General features: G+C 54.7%; 2 protein-coding genes across 7 annotated transcripts; one reads left to right on the top strand and one right to left on the bottom strand.

The window, feature by feature from the left end:
• Positions 1-2,428: 2,428 nt before the first annotated feature.
• LOC109437791 (cardiotrophin-2) lies at positions 2,429-4,932 on the top strand (the record flags this gene model as incomplete). The annotated part of the gene is made up of 2 exons (XM_019717221.2): positions 2,429-2,578; positions 4,474-4,932. Coding segments are annotated over 2 exons (609 nt in total), but the record flags the coding sequence as incomplete, so codon positions are not given.
• Positions 4,933-5,556: 624 nt separating this feature from the next.
• CTF1 (cardiotrophin 1) lies at positions 5,557-9,581 on the bottom strand. 6 transcript variants are annotated; one of them, XM_074322734.1, is made up of 4 exons: positions 9,479-9,577; positions 8,191-8,306; positions 7,231-7,266; positions 5,557-6,717 (listed from the first exon to the last, which is right to left on the bottom strand). In XM_074322734.1, exons 1-4 carry the CDS (start codon positions 9,501-9,503, stop codon positions 6,271-6,273), a joined length of 624 nt encoding a protein of 207 aa, XP_074178835.1. In that variant the 5' UTR covers positions 9,504-9,577; the 3' UTR covers positions 5,557-6,270. The 6 variants fall into 6 exon arrangements, with proteins under 6 accessions (XP_074178835.1, XP_074178834.1, XP_074178838.1 ...); XM_074322733.1 differs by having other exon boundaries at positions 5,559-6,717; positions 8,191-8,309; positions 9,479-9,581; XM_074322737.1 differs by lacking the exon at positions 9,479-9,577 and adding an exon at positions 9,339-9,478 and having other exon boundaries at positions 5,563-6,717; positions 7,227-7,266; positions 8,191-8,309.
• Between the last annotated feature and the right edge of the window lie 568 nt (positions 9,582-10,149).

Here is a 10,149-nt window from a genome sequence, read left to right as displayed (position 1 = left end):
GGTCTGGCTGGGTGTGTGTAATACAACACGTGTGTGGGCATGCAACTCCACAGAGGCAAGGATTTCTGTCTTACTTGTCCCCTGCTCTATCCCAGCACCTGGTACAGGGACCAGCATGCAGTAGGTATACGTATTTGAATGAATGAATGAATGTGTGCGTGTGCACATGTCTGGTGTGTGTCCACGGACCAACGTGGGTGTAGACGTGTGCACATGCCTGTGTCTAGTGTGCACCTGGTGTGGGTGATGTCACTCACAAGCCACCCCTCTTGTCCCTTTTCCAAACTCCTCGGGAGACAGGACCCAACACCTGGGTCTCCATGGGGTGGAGCAGGGGGCCGCCTCCTCGTGGGAAACTGGATCCCAGGACGTGCGGAGCTCCAGGGAGAAGTGCGGCCCCTTTGTCCCCCATAATCCCTCCTCGCCTGACCCCCTCCCTCCCAGTATCTAGGATTTAAGGTCGATTTGGGGGGCTATAGGGGATGAGGGTGTCACATCAGCCTCCCCTTCCCTGTCTGTCCCCTAACTCTGGGGTTTCTGCACCGCCCCCACCCCGTGTGACTCCTTCCCTCCCTCTTGGGTGGTTCCAGGGCTCAGCCCCAGGTATAAAGCCACCTGAGGCACAGGCCAGGTGCTCTAGAATGACCCAGAGACTACAGAGAGGAAGCAGCCAAGGAGCGAGCATGAGGTGTTGGCTGGGTGAGTGAGGGGGATAAAGCGCCAGGGCCCGGCGGTAAGGAGGGCAGGGGGCACTGCCAGCTGACTCAGGCACCTGGCTGCCTTTGCATCTGCTGCGAACCTCCAAAAGCTTGCACACTGAACGCTTCACTCACCATTGATTCATTGATTCATTCATTCAAGAAATAGTTATGGAGTGCCTATTTTGTGCTAGGTAGTATTCTGAGCATTTGGGGAGAGAGCAGTGAACAGACAAAAATCTATAGCCTCATGGAGATTTCATTCTGCACACAGACAATACATGCAATAAAGAAGTAAATTAGAATACCAGTGTGACAGGTGAGAGCAATGATACAAGTTTGTTGGATGGATGGATGGATGGATGGATGGATGGATGGATGAACGAACAAATGAATGAAAAGACCTTCACTTTCAGCCTTCCCTTAAGTTCTGAACTTCTGGGAACTCTGTAGAAAAGGGAACAAAGGAGGCCATCCTGGTTTGCCTCTAGCCTCTATCGCTTCCTGCTGGCAACCTCTTCTCTGAGCCTCACGCTGTTGATGGGACATAAAGTCGGCCAGACCTCTGAGAGGACAATTTGGCAGCATTTACTCAAATTTAAAATAAGCATGCCCTCCAGTCGAAACACTGCCACTTCCAACAATGCCCACAGAGGCCGGGAGAAGGATGTTGATGGCAGCATTCATTCATTCAACAAATATTTAATAAATGGGGTGCTAGGTGCTGAGGAAACAGCAGTGAATGGACCAGGTGAGGTTTCCTGGAGCCAACATTCGAGGGGGAGAGACAGCATCAAGCACGTAGACAAATAAATACATGAGGTAGTCACGAACAGCAAAACTCTCTGCAGACTGTCAATCACGGAGAGGGAGGGGCTTTGGGTATATGACCGGGACAGCTTCTGTGAGTTGAGGCTTGAAGAACAAGAAGGAGGGGAGATTAGGGAGTGGTCCTAATCTCTTTACAGGGCCCAGGAAGGAAGGGCAAAGGGGGGAAATGCTACAGAACAGAAAGGAGGCCCGTGCAGGGGCCAGACCTTCCGGCCACACAGAGAACCTGGGCTTCACCACGGGACGGTTCAGGCAGGGGAGGGGTGTAGCTGGCCTCAGGGGTGGGCATGTAGAGGGGAGTCAAGGGTGGAAGCAGAGACCAGTGAGGAGGATGCTCTAATGTCCAGTGGGAGGTGCTGGTGGCTGCGACTCAGGTAGTAGCAGCAGCAGGAGGGGAGAAGCGGTTAGATTCTGGATGCATGTTTGCATGTTCTAAAACTTTGTATTGAAAGTAACAAGTATACAGAAAAGAGCACAAGTCATAAGTGTTGAGCTCAGTGAATCGTCACAAGATGAATAACCCTTGTCAGGAGCACTCAGATTGAGAAACAGGCTTGTGCGGGCTGCTCTTTAAGGACAGAGGCCGCAGGACTCTGACTGTGCAGAGGACGAGAGGACCCCTGGTTTCGACACAGGGAGGCTGGGGCAGGGGAATCCAGAGTTGAGTGTTGGGTATTTCGAGTTTGAGCTGCTTATTAACATCTAAGGGAAAATACGAATACATGGGTTTGGAATTTAGGGGGACACTCTGGGCTGGAAATAACCGTCATCCAGGGGGACGCTGCCCTGACTTGGATACAGAAGACGGTTGTAGACCACAAGGGCTGCGCCTGTTTGAGGAGTGATGGGGAGATGAATGAGTTGCTAGGTGGGGTTGGGGAGTTGTGGCTGACCTCTGATTTCTTCTGCCAGCCCCCCTCTGCCTGCTGACCTTGCAGATGCCCCCGCTCGGTCTGGGGGCCCCCATCTCCCCCGCTGAGCCCATTAGTAAAGCCTATAGCCTGGCCATATACATGCAGAAGAATACGTCAACACTGCTGCAGATTTACGTGCGTGACATTGCGCACGAGTGGGGATCAGGGGACAGGGACACCATCTTCCTGGCCCAGCCCAGCGTAGGGAAACAGAGCAAGGCCAGGAGAAAGCTCCTTCGTGGGTCTGAGGGTACAGGGTTCCGTCAACTGGAGACACACCCACACAAACACGGTCACCAATGGTTTGTGACCTTGGGCCAGTCATTCTTTCTCTCTGCCTCAGCTCCCTCATCTGCAAAATAGGATCATGATCCTACCTTTGCTTACCTCTCAGAACTGTTATGAGACTCAAAGAAGCACACAGAGGGAGCGGCATGACCATTTCCACAACCTCCATGTGCCTTCTGCCATGCTGGAGGCACTCTAACGCCTCACAAAGTTCTGAAAGACGGAATTACAATGCACTTTACAGATATGAAAATGGAGTCGGAGAGAGGGTCACTAATTTTCCCAAAGTCACACAGCTAATAAATGGCAGTGCCAGGCTTTTCCCCCCTTTCTTCTGCTTCCCCCCACACACTCCTGTTCAAGCCGTTGTTTCTCAGTCTAGTTGTGTAGGACACAGCTCCCTGGCCCATGCAGGTATCAGTCAGCCGCTCACAGCAGCTCACAGCAGCTCTCGCTGGCTGCTGGCCATTCACGCTGGCCACCCACTCATGCTCATAGTGGCACAAGGTAGACCACTGCAGCACACAGCAGCACATGGCAGCTCACGCCAACCTCTGGCTGCTCACAGCAGCCCAGCTCCAGGGAGAGCTGTTGTTCACAATCTTAGCTGTAGAGGGCGCAGCTCACTGGCCCATGTGGGAATCAAACCATCGACACCGGGGTTAGGAGCACGGCGCTCCAAAGGCCTGAGCCACCGCGCCAGCCCAGTGCAGGATCTTAAACCAGGTCTGTGGCATTTGATGCCAATTCCCCTGTCCCCCAGAAGTTCAAACTGTCAGCCTGTTGGCCGGGTCTGACCCACAGATGTTGTCTGTTTTGGCCACGCAGTGCTTCTTCAGATTTTGAACACAAAAGCCCATCTCAGACAGGCACAGGGGTTCTTCTAACCCAGCCATCTTAGTCCTGCTTTCTTCCTCAAGTTACATGACCTACCTGGCCCTGCACCTGCACAGTGTGTGACTCCTTCACGGGATTATATTCCAGGCCTGTGTGCAGTCACTTCATCCTTCTTGGGCTATTTCCTCAGGTGCAACATGGGGGTACTACGGTACATCTGGTTTCCGGCCCCATACGTGCTACCACTCCCTGGGTAGCTCTGGGCACCCTGAGCCTGTTTCTCCACCTGTAAAATAGGACTAGGTGATCTGTCAATGAGGGGGTTTATCACCATGCACTCAGATTGTGTGGGTCCAGGTGTGTGCAGGCAAGAACTGTCATGGGGAAGGCACACGACTACATTGAATAATATGAATGATTGTTCATCAGTGGTTATAGTACAATTCCCAAGCATGAACTACTAAATGCTCTAAATGAAAAAGAAATGTATTGGGCTATGACTACATTGTCATAACATATCTAGACTGAAAATACAATCATAATGATCTTCGTAGTAACATGTAGTAATTCATGGTGGCTTATAATATCCTCCTCGTATGCCAGGTACAGCGCTTAGGACTTTGTATATGTGCTTCTTATCATCTGCATGATAACACTGCCATGTGGGAATTAGTGAAGCTGGGATTCAAAGTTGCACACCTCGTACTTGGAGGAAGCGGAACTGGAGCCTCAGAGAGCCCCAGCTCTGTGCTAGGACATCCCACCGATTCTCTGGGGGGTTGTGACTGGCAACTCCCCCTGGGAAGATGCCAGTCTCATAGAAGGCAGATGGGAACTTGGGGGAGCGGGGGTGGGGTCCTCAGCGTGCCGATCTCGTCCCCTTACCATCTCTGTCCCTTGTACAGCTCCAGTACCAGGGTAGCCCTTTTAGTGACCCAGGTTTCTCCGCCCCCGAGCTCCAGCTCAGCAGCCTGCCTCCTGCTGCCCTTTCCTTCAAGACCTGGCATGCTTTGGACAATCAGGAGCGGCTGGGCCATGCCCAGGGGGCCTTCCTGGCCTTGGCCCAGCACCTGCAGCTTGTGGGGGACGACCAGAGTGACCTTAACCCCTGCAGTCCTATCCTGCTTGCTCAGCTCAGGGCTGCGAGACTCAGAGCCCAAGGCCTCCTGGGCAACGTGGCTGCAGTCATGACTGCGCTGGGCCTGCCCATCCCTCCAGAAGAGGACACCCTCGGGCTCGTCCCCTTCGGGGCCTCAGCCTTCGAGAGGAAATGTCGAGGGTATGTGGTGACACGGGAATATGGCCACTGGACAGATCGAGCTGTGCGGGACCTGGCTCTGCTCAAGGCCAAATACCTCGGATAGAGGTGGTGGGACTTCTTGTCAGAGGCTGCAATGCTTCTGTCATGATGGACTTTTCTCTGCTTTGCTTTGTGGCTGGAAAGACTGCTTGTTTAGGAGGCAGGGCTTGTTTGCCATGTCCTGGTAACACTTCCTGGGAGCCAGGCCTCCGTTCCAGGTCTGGGTGGGACTCCGTGGAGATCATTTCATGGATTACCAGTCCAGTGGCACTGGGTGCCCACTTCCTGGGTGGGGTGGGCTTCCCTCCTTCCTGGGCTCTGCCTAGAACTTTGGCTGCCTTCTAGCCTCTGTCTACCTCACCTTCTCAATGAAGATATGGACGCTGGAGCAGACGGACCTCCCTTCTTGCTGGAGTTCATTTCCTCCAAGTGTACTTCTCCAACTGTGGCCACTGTTCCAACGTCCCATCTTAAGGGGCTTCACTTCCTGATCCATGGCAGTCCAATTGAAAAACTAAGGATTCTTGTCATATCTGTTTCCTGTGGAGAACACATCCGCTTCCTGTTCTGGGCTGACAGATGGCTTCCCTGAGGGGAGGGTGGGAAGGGGCGCTCAGGAATCTCATATTTATACGGTGGGTTTGGGGGATGTCTAGGGGACCGGGCTGTACCCCAAGGATCCCATTCTCCTCAAAGGTGTATCCCCATTTTCAACAACTATATATACTGGTAACTTGAGTGTTCTTTTGATTATATTTTAAACATTTTATTTACAAAAAAGATTTAATTTATTCTCAGAAATAAAGCTCTTTTAAGGTGTTCATTGCTTCTCTCCACAGACCTGGCTTGGGGGGGGGGTGCAAGGATAGGGCAGAGGGAAGGGATGAAGGGGAAGGACCTCAAAGAGAGAGTGGGCAGGGCGCCCCAAGGCCCCAAGAGATGGTATGGGACCGGAAGGGAGAGGGCAGCAGGTGGAGTGACCCTGGGGGAAAGAGGCTGACCTTTGTCTGGAGTGGCCCTCCCACCCGAGGGCCAGTAGCAAAGGACAGGAAACAGAGTGATGAGGTGTTTCCTCCTTGAGATGAGCTGAGATGTACATGTGCTCACATGGGGCCCAGAGGAGATAAACGGGAAAAGGGGAAACAAAGTGGCGCCCAGACGGTGGCCGTGAGAGACTGAGGCAGACCCAAGCGAAGGAGAAAAGAGTGGGAAAGCAAGCATGTGATGGACATGGAAAGTCACATACAGAAACAGGAAGGTCCTGAGAGAGAAAGAGAGCGAGAGCGTACAAAGCAAATAGGGACGACAGAGGCAGAGAGATGGAGAGGGTCCGAGCTCCTACAGGCCCTAACAGCGATGGAGCAAAACCAGGAAGTGACAGCGAGCCGTAGACCGCCCGCGCTCAGGCGGGGCCCCCGGGCACCAGCTGGCTCAGGTCGGCCTCGGTGCGGCTCACCCACTCGCTGTAGAGGCCGCACACGCGGAGCCCCAGCACCTTGGCCGGGAAGACGCCGGCGGCGGAGGCGGCGGCGGGCTCGAGCCGGGGCCCGCGGGGCTCGGCGCCCAGCGCAGCCAGCACGGCCTCCACCGCAGCGCCCAGGGCCCGGGCCTGGCGCGCTGCGTCCTCCAGGCGCCGCAGCAGGCGCAGCGCGCACGGGTTCAGCTCGGCCTGTCGGCGGCGCACCACTTCCAGCAGCGGCGGCAGCGCAGCCAGCGCCCCCGCGTCCAGCTGCAGCTGCTCGGGCACCGGCAGGCCCGCGTGGCCCGGGGCCGGGGCGCTCAGGCCGGCCACCGGCAACCGCGGAGGCGAGAAGCCGGGGAGCCCGAAGGGGTCTCCCTGGTGCTGCACCTGCGAAGATAGGGCTGTCAGTGGGGCTCCCGGAACTCCTCCCCTCTCCTGGGGCCTCAGTTTCCCCTCTCACAAAGGATAAATTCCTCCTAACAGAGCTGTTATGTTTGAGATAATAACAAACGACAACAAAAAAAGTGGGCTTTACACCAGTGCCTTCATTTTCTCATCTCAGATGGAGGTAATAACATTATCAACTTCATAAGGCAGTTATGAGCATGTTAGAATGCTTACCGCAGGTCCTGGCCCTTTGGAAGGGCACAATAAATGTTAGCTCATTTATTAATAAGATTTTACACACCAGTGTGCAAATCCTGTCTCCACCATTTACTAGCTGTTTGGTTTCCCACAAAACCATTTCCCTTCTCTGAGCCTCAGTCTTCTCATCTGTAAAATGGGGGAACAGCTCCCTGTCCTGTCTTCCTACCAGGGGTCTCCTGAGAATCACACAGATAGTGCAGGGACCAAGTCTGTTTCCCTCCCTCCCTTCCTCCTCCCCACCTCTGTACCTGCCTGGCACACAGCAGGGGCTCCATGAATAACTGTCATCTGAATGAACAAATGAAAGTTAAAGGTGATTTGTAATTTGTCAAACTGCTATAACAGTACCATTCATCCTTTGCTAACATCTTGCCTCGGGTTCAGCATTGTGCTTGCTGCTCTAACACACTATTCCTCATCTTCCCAATGATGGGTGTGGTAATGATGATTTTGTAAGTGAAGATGCAGCAGTTGACGAGGTACAGTGATGCGCTAGGCCCTACATCTAGGAAGGGACAGAGCTGGAATTTGAACCAAAGTTGGCAGGTCTACAAAGGTAGTTCTATTATCCCACTACTCACTGTCAAAATGGTGACATCCTTATTGTAAGGTTATCATCCCTGCCCAAGGCCACAGCATGGCGGCAGGCAGGCCTACAGTCTGTCTGATTCCAAACTGTATCCTCCCTCCACTACAAGAGTCATTTGGGGAAATATCTTCTTTCCCTGGGCAGGGCCTTCTGCCCAACCAAAGACGTTGGCAGACTCCCTGCTTTGTCAAAGTCCCCTCTTGGGATGGAATTTCTCCCCCGTACTGAAACCCCTTCTTGGTCTCTGCATAGCACTGGGAGAAGAGTTCACAGTTCATCCTTTTACAGTTGGGGAGCCCAAAGCCCATGGAGATGAGGCGACAAGATCACACAGAGCCTAGAAACTAGGTTTCCTGACTCACAGAGTGGAGTTCTCTTCACTCTCAGGCAGCCTCTGTCTTAAGCCCCAAGGAGGGGGCCTCCAAGCTGAGGTGGCTGGAAGGGCATTGGAGGCACAGAGATGGGCCTCCAATGTGTGGCCAGGGGCAAGTGACTGAGCTCTCTCAGGAGTGCCCATTTCTGCAGCTGGGAAACGAGGCTGAGAGAATGGGTGATCAAGAACCCTGACGACCTGGACTTGCGCGTTCCCCAGGCCCCGGCTCCTCCACACCAGCCCTACTCACGTATTCCTGGAGCAGCTGCTCAGCGTATTTGGTAAGGAGGCGGGCAAGGCTGTGTGTCTGCCGGATCTTGGCCTCCAAGTGAGGAAGGGGTGAGACTGAGAAGTCAGCCTGGGGGTCTTCTGGTGGGAAAAGGGGGGGGAATGAGGGTAGCCCAGACCCCTACTCCTTGACCACTTCGGTCAAGCTGGCTCTTCCTTCCAGAACCCAGAAGCTCAGCTCTGAATTGTGCAACTTGAAGCCAGGCAGGCTCTGTCCCATTCCAACTGAGGGAAAAGGAAGCATCAGACATTTGCCAAACGGTTGTTCTACTGGAAATGTGTTCCGTCTCCGAATCACTGTTGAAATCCTATTAAAGCCAAACTCAAATACTGTCTCCTCAGTGCAGCCTGGGAATCATCTCTCCCTTAAATTAATTTCTTCCTTCTACTTAAGGCCATTTGTTCATACTTCTAAGGTAGTTATTTTAATGGCTCTTTTACCTACGTGACTTGGCCTCCACCTCGGAGCCCTTTGAGAGTAGGGCTCACATATATCTGTACCTCAATGAATTGTGGGTGGAAGTCACCATCTCTGTAGCACTGAACATCACATCGGAATGTGTCTTTCAGCCCATTTTACAGATTGGGAGACTGAACTCCCATTCCCTCACCGATGGCCCTTCTGTGGAAGGCGCTGGGCTGGGTACCCGGCAGTATTAACGCCTGAATCAGCCACCAGCCTTCCCTAGCACAAGCTAGAAGGTGGCGCCCTGGCAGGACTACATTTTCTGAGACGCCCAGCGCAGCGCCCAGGGCATGCTGGGGAATGTAGTCAACGCCCGCAACTCCTACCCCGCCCCCCGCCCCCCTCGCCTGAGTTTCCCACCGCCTAACCCTATCCTTAACAGCCTCTACTTTCCTTTCCAGTTGTCACTCACTGGCTCCCGGGACCCAAAGACTTCCTCCCCTAACTCTAACCTTCCCTGTGGCTCCCAGCTCTGATTCTTTATCAATACTGAAGGAGGATCCAGGCGTCCAGCCCCAGCCACCACCCTCCCCCAGGGTGTACTCGAACCAGTGATCTAACCCTGGAGCCCACGTCCCTAAAAGCACAGCCCCAGGCCTCTAAACTCTGGCGCTAGCACCTTCCCACAGCTCACCGCTTGTTACCTGACACCGGGGCCCTGCTCTCCTCCGCTCAGGACGCTCCCTTCCCGGACCCAGGGGTGGCGGGGACCCAGACCCCAGCTTCCAGCCCTCCTGACCCCTGCTCCCCTTGGGCACTCGGCACAGGCCCTTCAGCCCCTTACCCAGACTTCCCTCCCTCCGGCTCATGCTGGCCCCTGGTTGATACCGGTTGCCTCCACGCCCCCCTTCCGTGGGGGAGAAGGGGGGAAAAGGGTAGGGGCGTGGCCCGGGCGCAACCAATCAGGGCTCAGACCCCAAACAACCCCCCCTTCCCCCCGCCCGCTCACCCCCCCAACCCCGCCACAGGCAAGATTCCTCGTCCCTGAGCTCAGCTCCCTGCCCGCGCCGCCTAGTCCAGAAACGGGCATGAGGAGGGCGACAGGTTGTCTGCATGGTGGACTCGGGACCTCGATGCTGGGGGTGCCCGGGCCTGGGAGGCAGCCCTGCGTCCCGCCGGGAGGAGGCTTAGGCTCTGATCTGGAGCAAGGCTTGGGTGCTCGGGCTGCTTTTCGGAGAAAGCTGAGTAGATAGGAGAGGGTGGAGCTGGCAGGGCTGGAATGTGGTGCCCCTCCCGCTTGGCTGGAAAGCTGGGGTAGAGTGGGTGCGAGAGAGGCCGGTGGAGGCCCTCAGGCTCGGGCCACACCACTCCTGGCCTACCTTAGATACTTTGTGCTGCCGGTCTCATTGTCACAGCTACCAGGAGGGGGACAGATACACCAGCTCTTCTCACCTTACCAGGCTCAGTAAGAGAACCCCTCTGATACACCTACTACATAGAACCACTGTAGTATTT

This window comes from Rhinolophus sinicus, linkage group LG18 (genome assembly GCF_036562045.2).
Source record: "Rhinolophus sinicus isolate RSC01 linkage group LG18, ASM3656204v1, whole genome shotgun sequence".
NCBI classification, from domain to species: domain Eukaryota; kingdom Metazoa; phylum Chordata; class Mammalia; order Chiroptera; family Rhinolophidae; genus Rhinolophus; species Rhinolophus sinicus.
The sequence above is the reverse complement of the archived record's forward strand: the minus strand, read 5'-3'. Positions and strand labels throughout refer to the sequence as shown.